At 40.9% G+C, this 23683-nt stretch overlaps 2 protein-coding genes across 3 annotated transcripts in view; both read right to left on the reverse strand.

Moving 5' to 3' along the window:
- LOC115783144 (testis-expressed protein 2-like) overlaps positions 1-16399 on the reverse strand; it is a 29381-nt gene extending 12982 nt beyond the window's left edge. For both annotated transcript variants that reach the window (XM_030733833.1, XM_030733824.1), the window contains exons 1-3: positions 16187-16399; positions 15578-15663; positions 796-2308 (exon numbers count right to left, since the gene is read on the reverse strand). In XM_030733833.1, coding sequence (XP_030589693.1) covers positions 796-2295 — 1500 coding nt within the window. In that variant the 5' untranslated portion in view covers positions 2296-2308; positions 15578-15663; positions 16187-16399. The remainder of the gene's footprint in view (positions 1-795; positions 2309-15577; positions 15664-16186) is intronic.
- A 729-nt stretch (positions 16400-17128) lies between these two features.
- LOC115788326 (myeloid-associated differentiation marker homolog) lies at positions 17129-18526 on the reverse strand. The gene has a single exon (XM_030741308.1). It carries the CDS (start codon positions 18258-18260, stop codon positions 17385-17387), a length of 876 nt encoding a protein of 291 aa, XP_030597168.1. The 5' UTR covers positions 18261-18526; the 3' UTR covers positions 17129-17384.
- Positions 18527-23683: the final 5157 nt, after the last annotated feature.

The raw sequence follows: 23683 nt of genomic DNA on the forward strand, positions 1-23683 counted from the left end.
GGTGAAATTCTCAGCCTGGAGCAGCACCGGGCGATCAGCCGCTGGCCAGAATCCCGAGTATTCATTCTATCCACAAATTAAAAAGGTTTCAGAAAAAGAAATCAAATCTCTCAAATAAATACAAAAGTGGCATCGCTTGGTAGGACGCCGGGTGCCATAAAAGGCATCTGTGTTGCTTTTTTCCAGCACCGTATTTAAACCTTTGGACTTTACTAGGCTAACTCTGCATGCTTATCTTTGGTGGCTTGGCTCAGTTCATCCGCTGTCTAAAACAAACTGTGTCAGCTACTCCCCCTTAAATTAAACTTCCTTTTGATTGGCTGGCTGTCATAAACAAAAGGTTTGAACAGGTGGGTGGGATTTCTGTGCTCACAGCAAGAGATGCAAGCATGAGAAGACCCCACTGGGGATATCCGTTTTCTTTGTCAGAAACTGAGCATTTAGAGCAGTTTGAACCCTGACCTTTAAGCTCATAGGAATAACATGCATGTATGCGGACCTCATTATTTGAAACACTGCCAATGCTTCCTACAAGTATCCATCATTATAACAGTAAATACATAATACAAATTAGTTTTCGCTGAACTTCACTGCTTTTTAGGCAAACTGTCAGTCTATTCCATTTACTTCCAACTAAACACAGATGTTTCTTTAATCATCTTGCAAAGCTCATAAATGCAGTTTCATTTTTGAATTTACAAAATGTTGAAACTTTTGTTCGGGGATACTGTAGCATGACAGAAAGAAATGAGTATGCTTTAAAATAACCAAAAAAGGAGGAAAAGTGTCACCAACCTTATAGATATCAGGTTCCTTAATGTCTAACTTGGTCACATTGAACAGCTTTCTATTATGTCTACGTCTCACGCTGCTCCCTCCAGAAGGTTTTGGTCCCGCCAGCCACAGAAAACCAATAGCTAAAAGGAATCCCAGCTCAATACCAAGCAGCATTCCTCCAATAGAACTAGGCAGAGGTAAGAGGAAACACCCATAGACCAGGACAGTAAGGATGATGAGAGTATAGTGTGGAACACTGGGTACAGGCTCAGTACTTTCAGATTCATCCTCACTGCACAGTTCAGTACTACCACTCAGTGGCACTTTAGTCGGACTACCGGTTCCAGTATTATCAGTTCTATCAACACCATCACCTTCTGTGTCGGTACAAGTGTCAAAGTCCTCGTTGTACAGGATGCAATAGTCCTCATCCTCCTGCTTTGCTAGAGCAGACATCGAAAGCAAAGATGATTTGATGGGGCTCTTAGTGTCAAAGGCAGTGCTGACAGGTGATTCAGTTGAAGCAGGGGTCTGTCTGCTGGGACTTTCAGCCTCACAGTCGGCTCCTTCTTCCTCCTTGATGCAGTAATTATTGTTGGTCTCCATTTGACCATTGATGGAACCGAGGCTCGAGAGTTCTGTGGCGCTGGCAGAGAGCACCTTGGGCCGGTAAATACTGCTGCCAACTAAGTTGCCACTCTTTTCATCCATGATCTTACTCAGTAGCTGAAGCGGTTCAGAAATCGCTTCCGATAGACGACGCTTGGTGTCTTCAATTCGTGCCTCCACTTCTGAGACTTTGAAGAAGCTGCGGTTATCTGGCGAGGTTAACGGTGAGGAGGGGGCAGTTTTAGAATCAATAGCTGATGACACGGCAGCAGACGATATCCGGGACTGAGCAAACTGCTTAAAGAGTTGCAGGTTAAGACGGGATTCTGGAAGACGGTAGGATGTGGAGGAAGAGGATGAATCCTGGGATGTGTCCGAAGATAAAGATTTAACAAGAGTCTTCATGAGATGCCTGTGCCTTACTGATGATACGGGAACAGAGGACGCCCCATCACGTGACTCAGCTTCAGAGGACGCAGACTTCATTAGGCTTAGAAAAGGTTTGTCACTGGAGGGAAAGCTCAAAGATTTTGTAGGAGAGGAGTTTGAAGTTGAAGCTGAAGACAGAGTTTGAGTGAGAGAATTCATAGTGTGATATCTTGAAGGGGCAGAAAGTCTGGGTGTCTCAGGAATGGCCGCAGAGGCCGATGGCACTGCTTCAAACATCTCCTCGCTTGCTTCTAAGGCTGTCACAACATCTGAGTCGTACATGGCCGCTGAAGGAGTGGAGACAGTTGTACAGTATAGCTCTTCTTCCTCCTCCTCTTCCTCCTTCCCAAGAGCCGAGAAGTGGATGGTAATATTCTCCTTTGACAGCGACTGCTGGACATGGAGCCTGGGGGCGCTGGCAGGTGGCTGCTTATCTGTGGAGTGAGTGCTCTCTGCATGGCTGGGATGCCGGCTGGTCATCTCAATACTCCCGCTGAAAAGCAGGAAAGGAGATTTCACTACACTAGAACTCAAACAGTCAGTCCAGTAATCAATTATTTCATGAACATCTGTTATGATAAATGAAAAATTGTTAGAGATGTTTCCAAGATAAATCAGCAATGATGCTCTTGATACTGAGCTGTTTTAGCACTTCCCCTTTTAGGCAAACTTTCTTTTGATTGGCCGAACCTCACAAAGAGAAGGTTTAAAAAGCAGGTGGGTGGGGCTTCTGTGCTCAAAATATGATAATCTAAATCTTTAAATCGAAGCAAAAATCCTTAAAAGGCCATGCACGAACACGGGTGGCATTATTCCACAAGCGGGAAGTCAGTAAGAGAGCACATCCTTGTCAGTGCACCAGCAAATCCCGCTGAGTAATCCAAACACCAGCACAGAGGGAAATGAGAGCTGGGAGACTGTGTGAACCTCCAGGCATTCCTGATCAAGCTTCTTGGTAGCAGCACAGAAACAGGACTAATGAGAGTAATTTTATGCTAATTTTGTCTGTTCTCAACTAAAATGTGCATCTGCGTCTGTGTGGGGTGGGGTGGGGTGGGGAGGAAAAAAAAAAAAAAAAAAAAAGCGCTGTCTCGCTCAACCAGTTTTGTAATGCCAGACTTCAGAGGCAAATCAGGCATCTTAAATTATCACCAAAAACTAGTGATTAGAAGCCGTGTCTGACTCACCACCTGCTAACACTCTTTCAAATATTCAGCAAATGAATCAGCAAAACCAAAGAGCAACATCACACAATCACTGCCATAGGCTGATAGACTGAAGTGGCTTTTTCAAACACTACATGACTGACTGGACTTTAAATGGACCCTATTAGGCTCTTCCTTATTTTCTGTCATATATATGTATCAAACATGGCCAGTTTCAAATAATGAAGTCAGGGTATGTATAAGTAATCCCTCTGGGGGGAAAGTTTATGCTTCAGACTTTTCCTTTCTACTCTTGAATCTGCATGATTCAAGAGGAGCTTTCTCTCAGTCAGCCACAGCATCAAAACCACTGACAGGTACAGTGAATAACACTGAAGATATTGATCCTTTTTAAGTTTCAACAATTAAATAAAAATTTAAAAAAGGGAAACAATAGAAGCCCCCCCCCCCGCAATCCGGTCCAGCTAATATACGGCAGGACCAAGCTCCTTAACCTGTAGGACTGCAGAGTTTCAACACCTCCAGCCTCGCTGAATGAAACACGGTGAGCTACTTCAGCAATTCAGATCTCATGCCGAGCCAGGAAGTGTGGGAAAATAGGATTAGAATTCATATCTGGACGACCAGATTACCACTACTGCCAGTTTAACTTTGCTATCCTCGCTCCTTGAAAAACTGGTTGGATGAACTACCTACCTATTCTAAAACAGGCTGATGGGTTTTTCCATGTAACATCTGAAAGGAGATGGGAAACTCAGGGGAGGGGGGTTGTGTCTCCCCTTTGGGGACAGCAGGTGTCTTAACTTTGGAGTGAAGAACAGTATATGCAACTGCAGCATGGAATTGCCTTCATATTACTTTGCAACCATATTATCTACCAAGGAAGTTTGTTGTGCTGAAAGGAATTCACTGTTAACGTGCACTTTTCCTTAGAAACACACTTTCTTGTTCTTATTCAGCACTTGTATGTGGCTTACTGTAAAAGCCAGATGACAACACTGAAAACACACACAATTAGTAATTATTAACTAATGATTAAAACTCGACATGGTGACCAGTGCTCTTTGCTTACATCCTCGTAGTGAAAACAGAATTATGGTAAATCCCTGTTGACATTTGGCTCTGGTATCCTTGTGCTTTGTCTGGACGACAAAGGTGGAATGAATGCTGGCTCACTCATTTACAGACTCAACTTGACCACTCATTGTCACATGGGTCACGAGTGAGCTTGTTACCCAGTCAGGCAGCCTGCCAGCCACCTCTGCCCCTAGCTAGACAGCCTTCAGTCAGCAGCAACACAATGAGGCCATTCTAGTGGACTGCCAGCTGGACATGAATTTCATTTTAACATACAAGACTCCAAGGACCCAGAAGTTTTTGCCAGCAGCACATTGGGATTAGTGATTGTGGGTAACTATGTGCTTGTTTGTGTCAGACTTGAAAGCTGGTTGTATCTCCTAATCAAGCTCTATGGAAATGGAACAAAAAAACAGCTCAAAGAAGCGGGCATGTACTGTATATACGGACAGTGCATGCCCCCTCGGACAGACAGCCAAATCATAAATCTGATTCTGCTGTCCGTCCGAGTCTGTATCTGACAAGCAATGAAGATTTCTGTATATCTTGTGTCCCCAGAGCCTTTCCCTGAGCTAATGTACAGACTTGGTGGACAGTGAAGAATGAATATTGCCACGGATGCTAATTAAACTAATCAGCGAAGCAAGCCAGCCTCCTTAACCTTCATGTTTTGCATTCATTAGGGACATATTCACATCTTCGGTGCAGAGCAAACATACACTGGCAATGAGAAAAGACCCACAGAGCTATTACATGCACCGAGTGGCTATTTATAGCTTTGCTTGTTTAGTATTGTTAAAATAAACTGTAGAAGGATGATGTAAGAAGATTTTTGGTTTAGTCACCTTAATTCATCGTGTGCTCTCGCTAATATTATACCAAACAAAATCAATAATATAGGAAAACAAATGAAGCCAAGATGAAAACAGCTTTTTTTTTAATTTAAAAAAAAATATTACCAAATTCATCAACAAATAATCAATGATGGAAAGAAATGTAATCATTATTTCCATATGCAGAGTTCAGGCTCTAGCTTGTATAAACAGCATTCCCAACAACTATATAATAGGCCTAAAAAAAGATCTCCCGCGCACAGTTCAAACACTGAAGTTAGACTACATGAATTCTGACTTCTGACCACTGAGTGAAAGTTCACAACCAGAATATAGGAATTTCACAATGTCATAATTAGAGATGTGGGGAATCCCTAAGTGAAGCAGTAAACGCAATCATATGATAAAGAAAAGTTGGTGTCATGAAAACTATTTTTCTTCTTTTTCTGGGCGGAGTTAAATGGCACAATTAACCAATCAATGCTCCAGCGTCAGAAAGGCCATACAAGGGTGAATATGCCTTTCAACATTATTTATATGTTGCCATGCTTGAGGAACTTAAATGGGCACAGTTATCACAGTAGCATGACTCACTGTGTCCCAGTGCAGGACCTCCTCCAGCATGACCTCACCAAAAACTACAAAAATCACGCTTCATCAGCAAGCCTGGAACCACGAATGTGAAGAAAAGCCTCCCTCACACACGTCATGTGTCATTTACTTCACCCCATTTCAGCACATTCAGTTAGATTTGTTAACTCGTGCTACTCCGAAGACTGTGGTTCTATTAGGTGTTGAATTTATTTTTCATCTAATATTTTAAATATAGCAACTTCTGGATTTCCAGGAAGTGAAAGACTGTCAGCTGTTAAATATAAAGAATTACACAGGTGAACCCAGAGCAACAGAAGTCATACTAGGCAGTATGATTAGGGAACAAAAGAAAGGTTTTAAATTTCACCTAACTGAACTTGATCAAAGGAATAAGCGAGAATAATCTTGTGTTGTGTGATTGCTCCAAATAAAGATTAGTGAAAATAGACAAAGAACGTATAAAGCCAAATAGCCACTGATGTGTTTAAGGGTCACAGTGGATATCAAACAGAGACTGTATAAAAACACTGGATGTAGCTTCTGGGTCTTAAACTGCCTTAACTATGCACTCTTTCTAATGGCCAGCAGGGGGCGACTCAAGTTTCAAAAGCAGATCAGTGTTAAAGAACTTTAATGGAAAACGACCTCCCGTTTTCCTTGTTTTATGACCTCAGTAAACATTTTCATGATTTAGTTTATGGTCTCATTTGCTAGTTTCAAGCCTTACTGCATATAATATGATTTTCATTTTAGTATCCAGAAGAACAATAAAGCAGGATTTGCTTTAGGGCAGTCCTACCATTTGAGTATGCAATGTCCCTTGATTACCTTGAGGCTTTTCAATAAACAATGGGTGATGGCACAGTGTTTCAGTCACACAGTCTAAAAAATTACAGCATATGTAATAAAACTAAGCAGTAAAAAAGTGTAAGTATACAGCCCTGTGTGGCTCTACAGCGTGCTGCACAAAATCGGATTCATGTTCTCACTTCTATACAGTGGGCCTGCAGGGTCAGTGCTGTTAAATGAAGGGATTTTGTCTCCTTGAACTGTGTCAGAAACTTTGCTTTCACCCTATTTTTCAATGTGAAAAATAAATATAAAGGGGCATGTGGCATTTTTCTTTAAACGGACACAGCAAATGATCAAGAGAATGATTTTAGGTCACCAGCATTCAGAGGTGCAGAGGTAGGCAGGTTTTAAGCTTCTACCTAAAGTTACCGTAATTCATTTTTCACATTTCTGTCACTTCCGTATGCATGTGTCTAACACCCAGAATACGGTGGAAATACCCCTGAACTTCCTTATGATTTTTTTTTCCTCACCCAAGATAGTCAGCTGTTCACTTTTTCTAAAACCCTGCATTTGGTCTACATATAGCTTCTGAATGATGAATATTATTGGCCCAGAGCCTTGAATTAACTATAAATTATTTATACTTAATCAGAGTAAACTGAACATTTAAGGCAACTGTTGCTATGTACTATAAGAAAGAAAAAAAAAAAAAAAGAGAGACTGACTTCCTGCTTCTGTGTTATTAAGTAAAGGCAAATTTTGCAGCTCAGTAACCTCACTGCAAGAGTATTTCTGCAAGTCACCATCCCTGGTGCTCTCTGCCAGTGCGGCACCACACGCCCATACAACCCCCCCCCCCCCCCCCTCAGAGAATCTCAAATGTCATGCTCCACTGTTTCAGATAATCAGCAGCATTAAGATGATGCTTGCTCAGGGATGGAGATGAAACTACAACAGCAAAACACACCAGCACGAGGCACAGCGAGTTCCCAGAACACTTTAAGGTTGCCAGGGAAGGGATTAGAAGCAGTCCCACTACAAATGCAGCTGTTTATTTGCAGAGTTAATGGTTTTCCCAGTGCTGACACTCACAGCTAAGGAAAGTGTCACACCCCATAAACACTAGTGTCAACAATGCAGATACAATAAGTAGCAGTTACAAACATCTAATAGCTGCACAATGTTATGCCTAATTTTTTGTGGCAATTTTTAAAAAAAATAGTGTTGAGGTGGGAGAAATGACAACACATCCTAGAGAATGGCTTCCTGAACCTGGATCTGCTTTCATCACAGTAACGAGTGAAGGTGTAAGATGCAAGTCTGCCAAGTAATTTGCCTTCTTTCTGATTCCCTCTCTCGCTCATTTCTACATATTTCTACAGACAGAAAGGAGCTTCACACAGAGCAGAACAGCACACATCAAGCAGAGCAGTACGGCACTGATGTGGCTGCATCTAGAACAGATTCAGGAAAACTTCCTGAACACTGTGGTGCGAGTTTAACAATTAAAAAAAAAAAAAAAAACTACTGAGGCGCTGTGTCTTCTGGTGAGATGATATCTTAGTTTATTCTTAGACCAAATTTACAGAAAAAAAAAAAAAAAACCAAGAGATGAGTGCTCTCAAAGTCTTCATCAGGGCTTAACAAAAACCACCAACACCTCAGGTGTAGCATATAACCCACAGCTGGTGATTTAAAAAAAAAAGAAGCAGCCACATGAGAGTCAAAAATAGTATAAATAACAAACCCTGGAGGATCATAATAAATTCAACAAAAGAAAAAACTCACATACTGTCAGTGTCCCAACTACATAATAATATTTAAATAATTTAAACAAGCTAACAGCTAACTGTGTTAGCATATATAAACAGTAGCCCAGCATATCCATTTGAAGGTATCAAAAGTTATAACACTGGGAAACAAATGTTCATTTGCGTAGTAGCTTCAGCTTTAGGCGGTGAAGCAAACAGCAGGAAGTCGCCCTCCTGGAAGCTCGGTGATCGGCGATGTTATAAACCAAAATGTTTCCAGCTTTCATGGTCAAGTATCACTTCTAGAGCGAGCGCTTTCAAAGTGGTTGGTCTCCCATGATCAGCTTGATTGTAATGTATAAGAGCATGGAAATATATTTGTCCATCTGCGTGTGCATATCTGAGTGACTGAACAGCTCAAGCTGAGCTCACACTCTCCCCTGATACACAAGCAGACAGCTGCTTACAAATACAAATACTTGTATTTATCTGTGGCTGTGCAGGCAAGCCAACAAACTGGAGGGTACACGGGGTGTCCACAGTGGGCTGTAGGTTTACCTTTCAATGGCAAAATGAACATCATTTGGACTTGAGAGCTGTGGCAGGAGATGTAAACTGGATAGAGCTGCACTGATTTTATTAGCCTTGTTGACTGCGTTTGGTTTCTGTGCAAATAAGACATTCACAAATAGCAGCAGCTGATAATTATCTGTTGCGCTGCATTAATCTTCTGTAGCTGGAATCCAGTTTCATAAATCTGCATGACTGAATCAGCGCTCCTTCAAAAACAGTGGGATCAAGGGCTGAACGATTTTAAAGTGGGCCTGTTCTGCTCATTTCGGTTTTTGAATCATCTGACTCTGCTAGAGCAGCTTTGCATGATCACAAGTTCAAAATAATTCTTATTTAGCTTCTGCTTAGCTTTGGTGGGGCTCCTCGGTTCATCCACTGCCTGAATGAGATGAAAACAAAATAAAAATCTCTGCAACGGCGTGTTTAATCTGAGGCCCGAGCTCTCTGCTCCCACGTACACTTATGTCCCACGTGTAACACGGGCAGCCTTTTAAAACAGTTATTTCTTTAAAATGAGGCTGTCTGTGTTTCCATAGCACAAAAAAAAGGGGGGACATGGGAATAATAAAACAAACAATGAAAATCTTGGAAATGCGATTCACGGAGTCATTACAGATTTCATGTGCTGGAGACAAACAATAGCAGCCCAACAAAACAGAAACTGTTCCCAAGAATGTTGAGAAACTGGTGAGACAGGTGGGGACTGTTCGGCACTGGGCTCACCGCAGGTATCAGCCCTCTCCTGCCAACTAGAGCCACTAAGATAACACAACCAGGGTAAAAGCACTGTAAAAACATGATTATGTTATTGATTTCTGGAGGTCAGTGTACACCTTTATCCTGCACAGTCAACCTACCAGCAGCATATTCTGCTCAGGCCTCACTCATCATAACAAACCTGCTGCCTCCTCCTTTAAACTCTAATGCTACATTTGGAAATGTGTAAATGAGTCTCACGCGTTTGTGCTCAATTTTACATTTCCATATATACAGTGTAAACGTTAGCATGTCTGCACCGCATGAGCAACTTGGCATCTTTTAACAGGTTTGTAAGCTGAGACGTGCACAGATGATATTTGAGACAAAGGGCTCTTATATAATGTTTCTCACCCCCCACCCCACCAGGGGTGGATGACTTGGGGAAAAATAGGTAGTTAGATGAATAATAGCAGTAATAGTGCTGACTTTTATTTCACTGAATTAATTAATTTATTGCTAATGCTAAAAACTGTGAAATGTGTGTGAACCTTTTACGGCCTCTGAATGAATGAATGAGAACCTCTGATATGATGAGACTGCAGTGGCAAGCGTCTAATGACCAACTTAAAACTGTGTGGTTAAATATTTCGTCAGACATGAGCGCAGATCATATTTTATCAGACAATGTCCCTGAGTGAAGAGTAAACTGCTGATTACAGTCAGAATGAGCTTAATGGGTTAGTAAGGTATGCCAAGCTTGATATTTACGTAGCATCTTTAAATAACCCATTCACACATGTATATATCCACGCAGCGCGTCATTGCACACACTTTAAGGGCTTTATCTGCTTTGCCATTAACCCGAAACACAAATATTTTGGCCCATCACCATGAGGAAGGACCAGGTTTGAACCCTGAACCTTCTTTCTGTGAGGTAGCAGTGCTAAACAGTGCACCTGCCATGCTAACTCATGCTGCACACGCGCTCCACAGGTCACGTTTAGACCTGTGTTTCTTTCCTGATGATATTTTCTACGAGCAAAATATTTCTGTTGTAATTCTGATTTTTTAAATTATTCATAAATTTCTAAGTTTTAATAGATTACAGAGAGAGTAACCACCTTTTGAAACTACAGATCCAAGAGGTGCTAAGTTCAAGTATTTCACTTTTTTCCACCTGTTTTTTTGTAAATATTTAAACATTTTTATGACAGATTTAAAGAAGTTGGCACTGGGTCACAATTGCTCAATTATTGCCTGAAATAGCTCGGCTGTTGTGGATCAGTACTGTGAGCGCACGAAGGCTCATAAAGAGCATGTGACAGCCCATCCGCAGAGACAAGGAAGTTAAAAACAAAAAAAACAAAAAAAAAAATCCTTTCAGTAACAAACAGAGAGAAAAGCAGATAAAGAGACTAACAGGTTTTCAGAGCACAGTGCCCTCAATGTTACACAACCACATCTACCCAGACAAAAACACCATTTTCTTGTTATACTTACAAAACACTCCAAAAATCCCATTTATAGTCGCTCCAGTGTATTTCAAACCATGTCGCTTGTTCTCGTTAAATAATGCACTCCTCACTTAACTGCTTAAGCTCATCAACAAGCCCTCATTATTTCTGAATGAGCTCCTTGGCACAGCAGAGGTGACAAAACGGTAACAGATCACAGATCTGCCTCTCTGCTCCAGTCACGCACTCATTCAGCTACAGCGCCGGCTGCCACGCCACACACAAAACCTTTTATTCTTTTAATTTACACCAAACAGTTGTGACCGACAGGACTTTAAGTAGTTAAAGTAAAATCAGACATTTTAGCTTTTGCTACTTTTTTTTTTAGCTACTAATCAATAACCCTGAAGCAGCAAGTCAGATGGGCAGTCTTTCCTATAAAAAGCAAGACGCTGATTAAATAACTATTAGATGACTGTTTTATTGAACTGAAGAGGTCAACCATGTAATAACGTTTTCCACAAAGGCCATTAAGACAAAGTAGGGCTCCTTTCATCAGAGCCTGACCCAGTGCTTGGTTTAGTTCTGGTTTAAAAAAAAACTGATAAAGAGTAATGATAAAGATCTCGGGACGTCAACATCATATATTGATTAATTTTCTCAAATAACGACTGATAATTACTCTTGGAGGGTTTTTTTCTCTCCGTACTCTGGGACTGTGCGTTTTTCCTGCTTCTGATTACATGCACCTGTGAAAGGCAGCTAATCTGTCTGCAGTAATTACATTTCATGCAGTTCCACAACAGCGGGCCGCTGAGGTCCACGAGACGTCAAACGCTGCCGAGAAGCTACTTCACGGGTGAATAAGGAGATAAATCACAGCTGCATATTTAATCCAAACAGCAACAATTTTACGGCACAGAAAGACTTAATTTCCAGCATCTGATACAATTAAAATAAATGTAAAATACTGTATGATAAAAAGAATTTCTTTCATTTCAGCCGACATTTTAATAGCTGGTCACTGCAGGCCAACATGAACTGAAATGGAAACTTAAGCAAAAAGCCTGGAATGCTGTAATCGTGTATTTTCCAGCGTTGGACAGAGTGAAAAGAATTAGGCAAAAAGCGTTTCTCAGCCAAACTGTTATGACAAAAGACTACATTGTGAAAGTGTGAGAGCACAGCGAGAGCTTGCTGGAGACCGAAATGGCAACTGACTGCTTGAAACTGCAAAGGAGGGGCTTTAATCTTATGAAATAAAGCTTGTGCCACTCCTCTGGGCTCACATTAAAACTGTAAATAAATTCACTGACGCTCAGACGTCTCCGTGATTTTTACGCGATTTTTGCTCTCATAAAATCTGCTGCCTGCAGCTTTGTGAATTTGTCTCAGTTTCAAGAGAGAAATATTTTTAGAAAAGCTATTTTTATACATCTCCCCGCCTCCCACCGTCTCTCCCCTCTGGTAACAGAGGTGATTATGATGATGGCAGCGGTGAGATGAATGGTGGCTACTGTGCAAGGAGAGCACAAGTGAGGGAGCGCCTGAAATCACTGTTGACTGGCAGTGTGACACAGTCTCCTGATGCCCCAGTAATGGCCATTATTCCAGGAGGGGAGCAGCACCTGTGTAAGGTGTGTGCTGCATCAGTGAAGGAGGAGCTTACAAGAGGTTCCTGGCTAAAGGTAATGCCAACATAGATTTAATCCTCTTATCTATGCGAGTCTGAATGGAGTTGTATAAAATTCAACGACACACACCCATATCTCAAATTCTTTAAGATCAACAAAGCTCTGGATATTGATCTGATAACAGGAAAAAAATTAAAAAGTTGCCTCTGACAGCACACACACACACACACACACACACACACACACACACACACACACACACACACACACACTCTCATGTGACTCAACTTATTGCCTTCGCATTGTTGTAAAGATTACAAACTTAAAAATCTGGGCCACAGTTCACACTTTCGCCTGCACTGCTTCTTTTGTCATTCGAGCAGTCGGCCTGTCTTTTGCGGTACAGTTAAATGAAATCATATATCACCGATCTGAGAACTCGCCCTCCCTCAGCAGCTGTTCATCTGATCCATTTCAAACATCGACGTGTCGACGAGGGCAACGCTGAACGTGAGGTCTGGACGAGCGGTTCTCGTGTTTTGGATAAAAGCTGTTTTCCATTACCGGCGTGTCCCCTACAGGAACAGCTGCACAGGCGAGCGTGTTTGGCCATCTCTGTGAGGACATTTACTGACATTACTGATGATGCATGAAGCTGAATGTGTCATTCTTTCCACATCTCAGCTGAGCAAAAACTTTGACCAAAAAAAAAATATGTTTGTGATGTTCAAAAATAGGTTTGGCCTGCTGAGAACTTGGAAGGCCACAAAGTGAGTCAAAGCTATGAACAGGTGTACAGTCAACAGGGTGTAGGCCAATTCCTGCAGCACATGCTCTTTATCTCACAGTGAGAAATGAGTAAGTCAAACTCTGTGTGGAGGTGATAAAGAAAGAGAGCCATTACCTGTTTAACTGCATTACAGCAGCAGCAGCAGAACATGTTTGGCTTGCAAAGCAAATCATCCACCAAAAAAAAAAAAAACAAAAAAAAACAAACTAGTTTGTGTGTGTTTTAGCAGTCAGGACAGCGTTCTGTGGTGAAGGTTTGGGCATTTAAATCCATGCAAAGCGCTTCCATTTGGCAGTTTTGTTTTGTTTTTTTTGTAATGTGCTTTCTGAGACAGGAACTGAAAATGTGATCCAAATCCTTTAGTTATACTGCAGACGCACATCAAAGTGTGACATCTCCTTTCACCACTGCTGCCGCTCAAACCCTGAACCTCCTCCTGTCGCTCACAGGTGTTAACGCCGTTTTTTTACTTCTCCTTTGGCGGGCAAAACGACACCTTCCTTTCTGCATCCTTTCAACCACATCCTGTCCTTTATTTTCAGCACTTTCAACACGAACTTCTTCCACCGACAGGTGCCGTCTGAGCAGCCAAGGGCTGACATTTGAAATGTCACTGAGTGGCTTTTAATATGTTTGTTTATATATGCCAAATCAGGCTTAGGATACACAGGTTTGAATTTTTTTTATCTATTCTAAACCTAATTTCGCAACCATGTAGGCAGCCAGAGGAGACTGGCTGTGGATTTCTGGATTAAAACTCATATTTCTGTCGTGTTTAAATTCACATGTTTCTACATTTTTGCTGTTCAGACCAAAGTTATTACAGTTAGCTAAAACTGACCTTAATATTCTGTTTCTTTGCTCATCCACGCTGAACCAGGCTTTAAGAATAAGGTCTACAGTCTCAGCAGGAGCTGCATTACACGAGCTCTGTTAACACAGCTTCATGCAAATCTTGAAGTCAAAATGTAGCGTGAATAACAGACTCACCAACACAGCGACTGCTGCTCAGCCTAAACAAGAATTTAAGATCTGAGATGCAGCTAAGGAACCATCTGAAGTGCAAGGCTAAGGAAAGCAGTATTGTTGCATTATTTGCATTAAACCTGAAATTATTATTATGTGATTAAAGGAGACAGAAACATGTTGTGGTGTGCAGGCCTGTGTCACGGCCTTAGGGTACAGCTGTGAGTATCATTTCCCAAAGCAACACCTTTCGTCATCTATAAATAAAGACTACATGACTTAGGCCCCAAGATCCAAAGCCTCTCGAGCACCAAAACAATAAGCTCCATGTATGTAATTCTGAGGGCTATAACAACATGCAATACAAATGTTTCTCTAAGAGCAGCATCGGCAAAAGTAGCACTGTTCCCATATAAACTATAGAGCCCACTGAGAGGAGCATAGAGCATATATAAAAGCAGGTTTGTTGTCTGAAAATTGAACCCAGTGCTGAAGTGCCTTCAAACTTTTTGCATTCTTCAGGTTGCATAAAGGGGTCAATTTGTATAGAAGTTTACAGTCTTAGCTCCTTCGTCTGTGAGCTCTGCAAAAAATAAATGAATAAAATTCCTTCTGAGTTACAATAAGATGTTCACTTTGTAAGTTATGGTACCTATTAGAGTGAAAAAGGAGAATGAAGTTGGCTTTACTGTGTGACTGGCATGTTACTGCAGTATCCCTCAGGTTCTCATTCTTCTCACCTTCTCAAAAGACCAGAATCAAGGCAGCAAAACAATCCCCACTCATCTTCAGGCTTCACTAATCAATGAGTGACATCACGATGGGCTACATCCAGTTTTTATATACAGTCTATGGTGAGAAGTAAACTGGCTAAATGAGAAGAAGGAATTATGCAATACAAGTCTAAGAAAAGCCTTTTAAATGTACCCTAGAAGCCAATATGTGCAAAGACACTGGTAAAACACCTTGCTGCTGTTGTCTTTAACCATCTGCATTTGCTGAAATGTGAACTGGAGGTCCCTGCCCCAGAAAGCAGCCCTTGGCTCATCTGCAATGTTTGCATGTTTGAACATAAAACAAGACTCTCCTCTCGCTCGAGGCTTTAGAGGACTGTGGTGTTAGCAGCCATCTGGATGTCAGGTTTCATGACAGCGACAAGTTGTGAATGCCAGCACTTAAAGCCATGTGGTGAAACCCATTTTTGCCCCTTTTCCTTCATGTGAGTAATGTGGCTGGATGCTGTTTCTAACTCAGAGGTTTTCTCTGAGCTGTCCTGTAATACAACCCAGTGCTTCACTACTCAGAGCCCTGTTTGTCCTTCCTATCCTCCCCCCCTCTCTCCCTCTCCCTCGACTTTGCCCCCACTAAGATCATTTGTAGCTCAGGAAACCGATCGATAATGGGTCCAAATTTACTGGCTAAGTGCTTACCTTGTACCCTCAGTGCCATTCAATCCAGCCTGGGACTTGCATACAGCAGAGTCAAGTATCACATGTCAGGGGTGCTCATGGGGCTTCTGAGAAACAAGAAAAAAAGGAAAAAATATAATTATAGGTGTTAAAAATATAAAAACACCAAAACCAAACATATAAAGGGAGTGTGTTCATGATGGGTGTACTTTTAGCTGGTGGATGGTTGTGGACAGAAAATAACCATATGGCAAAATATAGACAAGAGTTAGCATAAGGATGTTGTTGTGTTGTATTATATCAACTAATATGGATGCTAACGTGGTCATAATGTGCACGTTTTTTGAGCTTTAACAGAGGACCTTAGCCGACCAGTGAAACCAGACTGTCTTGTGATGCAAGTAAGACAACCAGCAAACGACAGCATTAACTAACACTGACAGACTTATCGCTGCCATTAGCCTGAATATGGCTTCATATCCCATACACAAGGACCGCCGGGAAAAAAATGAATCCCGAATTTGTCCCAAAGTCTGTGTTTTTTGTTTTTGTTTTTTTGTTTGTTTATTTGTTTAGCTGAGCTCATGTCACCAAACTGAAAGATTGTTTCGAAACGTAAGAGCAGCTTACCGTCTGTAGGCGCCTTCACGTCTGCCTGGATAAACACGAACAAGATCAAAACTTCCAGACGAGCTCCAAAGATTCCCGTACAGTAACCTCTGTGCTCTCAGCTCCACGTACCAACTTATTTCAACCCGCACGGCTTCTCCCTCACCCTGTTGACAACGACTAAACTGCACTTAGTTCCTTAAAGATTAAGGGAGGGGGAAAAAGCTGGAGTCACGGGAGGCCAGAGTAATCGAGACCGAGCAGCCGGATCGCTCCATTGAGATGCGGTTTGGGATCAACGATCGATTTTTTGGGAGAGCTGCTTTGCAGGCCTGGAGCTGATGAGCCAGACGTGCAAAGCAAACAGTGTAAAATGTAAATAAGTTGGTAACAGTTTTTTTAGGGGTTATCTACGCAGGAAACAAGCGTGCAATTTTTTTTTTTTTTTTTTAATATTACAAAATGTAAAAAGCAAAAACAAAAAAACTTAAGTAATGTCACGAGCCTTTGAAAATTATTATGAAAGAAAAAGAAAACAAATGTAATGTTCTTTTGACCACGGAAGGCGTGTGTATGGGCTAACCAATTAAATACAAAGCTCAAATATGTCTATAACAGTCAAAACTAATTAGTATTTAAGAGATAAACACAGTAAAGCATGCTGTGATTTACACAGATATCTCCACGATAAGACGGGGCTGACGCCTCCTGATGTAGGAAAACATTTAGTGTTATCTACAGTTAAAAGTTGCCTCCTGTGATTTAAACAGGGGTTACTGTGCTACTGTCATGGTGCCATCTAGCGTTAGTAACTGGCAACTGGCCCATTTACACTGAAACTACTGCAGCTTGGTTAGTGTTGAGGTATATAATATGGAAAAAAAACAGTCTTGGAAATTTCATGTATCAGTTACCTTAGAAACAATTTTATTACTTTTAATGTTTTGGGGTCAATTTCAGTTTTCATTTTTTAGACCCTTTAATCTAAATATCACATTTACAGGTTGTATTTTAAGCATCGTCTGTAAATCCTCAGCAAGTTACTGATGTAACGATTACCATACATGCAACATGTTATTATGTCCGTAAAGTCAGTGAGTGTCCTGTTAATTCATAGGCCAGGAAAGATGTCTTGATCAAACAGTAACATAAACATTCATTCAGGTTTGGCTGTTACAAAGGCACATTTTTCTCCTAAACACACAATATATGAGGACCTTCACATATGACTCCTGTCACACAACAGTTTAATGGAGAAGGCGAGATCCACTGTGTAAGCTAAGAGTGTAATACTGGAAACAACTGTTTCCATAATAACCAGCTGTGGTTTCATGCCTCCATGTTTGCTTTCATTCAGCTGCAGTATCTTGGTAAAACAAATCACTGTGGCCAACATGTAGAGCAGCACTCCAATTAGGGTGAAGCCAGCCAAAAATCTGTCAAAAGGCAGGAGACATCGCCCAGCAAAGTCACCTAATATAACCACCAGTGTGACTACAGACATGAGGATGCAGACACCATATGACACAGCAGAGACCCATAGCTGCCATTGAGGTACTCCATTAGGCAGTTCACGGACCACCGCCACAACCAGAGGTATGATCAGACAGCCCCCCCAAAGCTGGACAATCTTGAGGATACCCGGCATGGTGGCCATGTAGCCTCTCTGCTCGTGCGCTTGGGTGCGGAGCACAACCGACTCTGAGGTGTAGGCCAGAAAAGTGAGACAGGATGCCACCGCAGCGGCCACAGGGCGCGACAGCGCACTGTCACGATCCATGACCATCCAAGGGAAAATCACAGAAGTGCTGAAAGTCATCAGTGCTCCCAACACTGCCACCGTCATAGTTAGGTTCTTCCAGGATACTGGGATAAGGCTGTGAAACTGGATGATGCTCAGGATGTGGATGAGCAGGGTAATGGTGAAGAAGAAGCACCAGGAAAACATGCAGAAGATCCTAAAGATCCAGTTTTCTGCAGAATGATCCAGGGAGGCGAGAAGACTGAACGCTGTGCAGGTGGATAGGACTTCCCATGTGCGTACCAAGAAAAGGGGACTAGTGAAGTCTTTGGCCTCTAGTACAATCACAGGCATTGTCACACCGTGCACTCTGAGCGATCCAGCATCCAGCAGTATTTTTAGGTGTGCTGAAAGATACCTCAGTCTCAGTTCCTCAAGGTTTATTTTTTTAAAGTCTTGTGGTTCAAAAGCTCAGTCAGCTTGAATAAATCCCCAAATATCCTTTTAATCAGAGTTTTGAAAAATAGTCCAGTAGAGTCCATGGAAACAGCTGACTTAAAGAAATCATAAAAATACACAAATAAACTAAACCATCGATTCTTCTGTTCTCCAGCACCTAAATATGTGTAGAGTGAAATGTCAAAATAGCACCTCTTGGAATATATTTTGAAGCATGGTTGCTGTCAAAATAGACCTCGCCTACTTCCTTTTTGAGGTTGCAGCCGTGCACTTTCAGTCTCACTGAAGGTAGGTGCAAATGGCCACAATAAAAAGCATATGCAAACAGAGCAATCTTCCTCCTACCTTCAGTTCTCATGAAGTGCTGTACTGTTTTTTTTTCCTCTGAAGTACCAGCAATAAACTAGAGTGGGAACCTGTTCTTGTTCTTTTCTATTCGTGTTTGGACAACATTCGTTGATTTGTAGAGTGCTGTAGATCATCGTATGTTTCTCAGATGCTCTACAGATGATCTATTTCTGGGTGTGCATATGCTCTACCCTCAAGGGAGGACAAGCTGATATTGTAAAGTACATCTGGTCCTCCACACCCCTTCCTTGTTTTTTTTTTCTTTTTTTACACTTGGAAATAAGTTGTGTGCCAGAGTGCTGGTAGAAAGCTGCAAACATTTTATTGTTTGATTGCACGCATGGGTGTGCGTTTGTCTTGCATACATTGTAAATAGGTTTACAATATAAAATTGGTGCACATGTATATATTTATGAGCATGCATATTTTCTCAGGGAAGATGTACGTGTGTACATATATTTATAGAAGCATAAAGTAATCTCTGTGGATTCAAACTAATCAGTTTGCCTGTGTGTGTGTTTGCACACCTGCCGTTTGTGTTATCTATAGATGGTGCAAACGCCAATTCCCTTGTATGCCACTCATTCAAGTTCAAAAACTTTGACAGAGGGGAAAAGATACATCTGATAAGCAGCTGACGTAATGGCTGTGATGTATGTGTGTGTGTGTGTGTGTGTGTGAGTGTGTGTGTCAGGGGTTTGAACTCATCTGCATACAGCTTAACAACAGCCCAGATCTAAGAGCAGGTTTATCAAGAAGTTCCATTCTAGTTTTTTTTTTCCTTTTACAGAAATGTTACCATAACAAAAATGTCAAAACCAGCATAACTAACACTACAGCGCTGTAGCATTGTTTGTGGCCCCAAATTGCTAATTGACCAAATGTACTGATAATCTAATAATTCTATTATTTGTCACTCGTGTTTAAATATTGCCAGACATGCCATGAATGTCTCACATTTTCTGATTTCTAGTAGAATGCGCCCTCCTGTGGTAAAAACATGAAATGCAACTCATTAGAGGACCCCCAGTCTCACAGTAATGATGGGAGGCTGCCTGTAGTTCGGGATAAGCAGCAGCAGAGGGTGAACTTGTTTGTAACATGAAGAAAGGAAAGAGAAGCTTCTTAAAAAAATACCAGAAATCTGTGCACATTTGTGCAATTTGTACTATGTGTTCCTTTTTATTTGGTAATATGTGCATATCATACATATTTTTGCTGTTTAATATCCCAAGCGGTGAATAATATTAATGTTTTTGCAGTGATGGTGTGACTGTGATGGCTGTTTTAATGGGGGCAATCTTCAAAAAGATGCTGATGTTAAACTGGACCCTTATTGATTCTGGACTTTGTTTTGATAATCTTGGCTGTGGGAAGGGGACTTACTGTTGTGAGGCACCCACATCTCTTAATGAATGTTTATGAAGGCAAGAGGTTTATTGAGTTCATTATTGATTAGTTTTATTTTAAATGAAAAATTTCAACTAGTTCTCGACCCCCATGTGCAGCCACATTTAAAAATGATCCTGACACCACAGTCATTATACCGGCTGACTGAAAAAGGAAGCAAAGAGCGGCATTTGCTTCTTGATCAATAATTCAATCATTTCCATTTTGTTCCATGAACTTAATAGATTATTTTAAGATGATGACAGTGTAATACAGTGCAAATAGTCACAATTCAGATTCAGGTGAATATGGCAGATATTCGTCTGAATATCTGATATTAGAAGAAAGAAGAAGAAAGAGCTTTATTTGTCACATACATATACATGCAGTGAAATTCATTCTCTGCATTTAACCCATCACACACATGGAGTATGTAGTACACACAGAACAGCATGGAGCAGGGGGCAGCCAAAGGGCGCCCGGGGAGCAACCTGGGGGGGTGGGCTTGCTCAGGGACCCACAGTGATGCCAGCCCGAGGATTTTGAACCAGGGTCCTCTCAGTGATGAACCCTCTTCTTCTCCCCTAGGCCACCACTCAGGTGTTATTATTTGCTGATATTTCATCCTTAATCAGACCTTCTGTAGACGCCTAGCTGTTGTGCAATATTCAGTGGAGCTTGATTCATAATGTAAGATTATATTAATATGTCAACTTACAAATAAGACTAGAAACATTAAGCTTACTGGTTCCACAAAAATGGTTCAACCAGACGAGACGAGTGTGAAATGTAACAGATAAGCTTAACAACAACAGCTAAGTGTGGCATTTTGCTTCATGTGCGGCTTTGCTACAATCAATTATGATAATTACAGTAAAGAGAAGAACTGTGAGTTTCTATTCTGCAGAAATCTGTCAGTTGATGCAACAATTTACATTATCTGACTTACAAAGCAGAATACGTGAACATGTAATCATGTGTCACGTCATCCTTTATATGCTTTTATACTATTTTAGGGATGCATCTGCAAACCTGCAGCACTGACAGAGAGCACAGTTCCACCACATGACACAGGAAGTACTTGACGCCTTTCTTGAGATGACTGTCACTGCTGTTTTTACTCACGAAGATCCTGTGAAATGTTTTCACCCATCATGTCCTGACAGTTTAAAACGAACCCTCAGACCTCTGATCACAGATCATCTGATAACATTTGGACATCATGATAATGATAAAACAAATTGACAAATAATACTGATTCAATAAAAAAAGAAAAGCATATATTTGACTGCACATCTTTTTACTACTGACTTACTAAAAGTAACCATTCACTAGTGGTTGATGCCATTTCCTGCCTCAAATTTTGATGATTTCTGTTTCTATAATTTTATGGTCATACTTATTTTTGAGCATTGATGGCTGTAAGTGGTTGTGAGGTTAATTATTGTGATATATTCAGATGGTCCAACTGTTTTATAACAAGCAACAAAAGAGACGAGAGAAAATGCATCATTTTCACTTGAGGTCAGAAAGGTAAAACATGAAATAACCCAAAAAAATTAAATTGCAAATGCCACAAATAAGAAGGAAAACCTGTGGCCCTGATCCCCACATCAATAAGCCTGGAGATATTGCACAGACTTAACCGTTGACAACCCATCCAGAAGAAACATACACAAATACATCTTAGCTTGAAGCTACATATAAGCATATTTACCTATAATCACTGGCTTGTTCTAAAAGCAGCCTTTTGCTTGGCCTGACTGAGCAGAACAATAGAACTTCCTGTTTCCTGTGCAGGTATTTGTACTTTCCCCCCTTTCAACTACTGCCAGAGACAGATCAGAGAAAAGATCAGAAAATATCATCACCCACTAGTGGAAAGGAGAAACATCTCTCTCCCCAGCATCCACCCAGCTACATATTTAACAGGGAGCCAATGAAGAGAAGCCAATATGGGAGAAATATGCTCTCTCTTTCTAGTCCCTGTCAGTACTCTAGCTGCAGCATTTTGGATCAGCTGAAGGCTTTTCAGGGAGCTTTTAGGACAGCCTGATAATAATGAATTACAATAATCCAGCCTAGAAGTAATAAATGCATGAATGAGCTTTTCAGCATCACTCTGAGAAAGGATGTTTCTAATTTTAGAAATATTGTGCAAATACAAGAAAAGCAGTCCTACATATTTGTTTAATATGTGCATTGAAGGACACATGTTGGTCAAAAATGACTCCAAGATTTCTCACAGTGTTACTGGAGGCCAAAGTAATGCCATCCAGAGTAAGTATCTAGTTTGACACCATGTTTCTAAGGTTTGTGGCCTGAACTACACCAGAGGTGCAGTTAAGGATGCTGTATTATTCTTTCTTTGTGAATTTTTATGCTGAAATTTTTTTTGCTGATTTTTGGTTTGCTTTCTGGAGGTCTGGGAGCAGACACAGTCTCTGTGGAGATGAAAATATTGTTATGTTTCACAGCAAAACAGAAAAGTTACATAAGAAGCAGCTTTGTGATGATTTTTTAACAGTAAAAAGAATTGTGTGATTATATTTTGCTGGAATCCTTTGAGTAATCAAACATTTATATTATTATTCTGCAAACTTTGAGTATATTTGATCATGTGTCACACCAGTCTTTGTACACTTTTTTAATGGTGTGTATTGTACTGTGTTAGTGGGCTGCAAAGTTGCAGCACTGATGAAGCATAGTTTACCCCTTGTCACAGTAAGTGCTGTGAATGCTAACCCTGAATGCTATTAGCACTATAATGCTGTGAAATAGTTTCAGTCACCCTGTACCCCCCCCCCCCCCCCCCCCCCCAAACAATTAATTCAAGTCTAATACAAACTTCCTCATTCCACTAAATGAGCGAGACCACACGAGACACAGCGTAAAAAAGATGAACGATAAACACTAAACTTGAAAAAGTGCAAGACTTTGTTTAATGTGGTGTTGCGTATTATTCACAGTACTCTGTGTACTCTGTGAAATGCAACTCAGCGTTCACCCTTTGAAATGAGTTTACTGATAAAGCAGCTGCTTTTTGTGTTGATAATTTCAACGATTTCTTCAGCAGCACATTACAGGTGCTCATAAAATTAGAATATCATGAAAAAGTTGATTTATTTCAGTAATTCCATTCAAAAAGTGAAACTTGTATATTATATTCCTTCATTACACACAGACTGATAGATTTCAAATGTTTATTTCTTTTAATTTTGATGATTATAACTGACAACTAATGAAAATCCCAAATTCAGTATCTCAGAAAATTAGAATATTACTTAAGACCAATACAAAAAATGGATTTTTAGAAATGTTGGCCAACTGAAAAGTATGAACATGAAAAGTATGAACATGAAAAGTATGAGCATGTACAGCACTCAGTACTTAGTTGGGGCTCCTTTTGCCTGGATTACTGCAGTAATGCAGCGTGGCATGGAGTCGATCAGTCTCTGGCACTGCTCAGGTGTTATGAGAGCCCAGGTTGCTCTGATAGTGGCCTTCAGCTCTTCTGAATTGTTGGGTCTGGTGTATCACATCTTCCTCTTCACCATAGCCCATAGATTTTCTATGGGGTT

Source organism: Archocentrus centrarchus, chromosome 1, assembly GCF_007364275.1.
Source record: "Archocentrus centrarchus isolate MPI-CPG fArcCen1 chromosome 1, fArcCen1, whole genome shotgun sequence".
NCBI lineage: Eukaryota > Metazoa > Chordata > Actinopteri > Cichliformes > Cichlidae > Archocentrus > Archocentrus centrarchus.

Bases quoted from the DNA above. Each gene is read 5' to 3' on its own strand.
- LOC115788326 (XM_030741308.1), bottom strand. From the start codon at position 18,260: ATGCCTGTGATTGTACTAGAGGCCAAAGACTTCACTAGTCCCCTTTTC.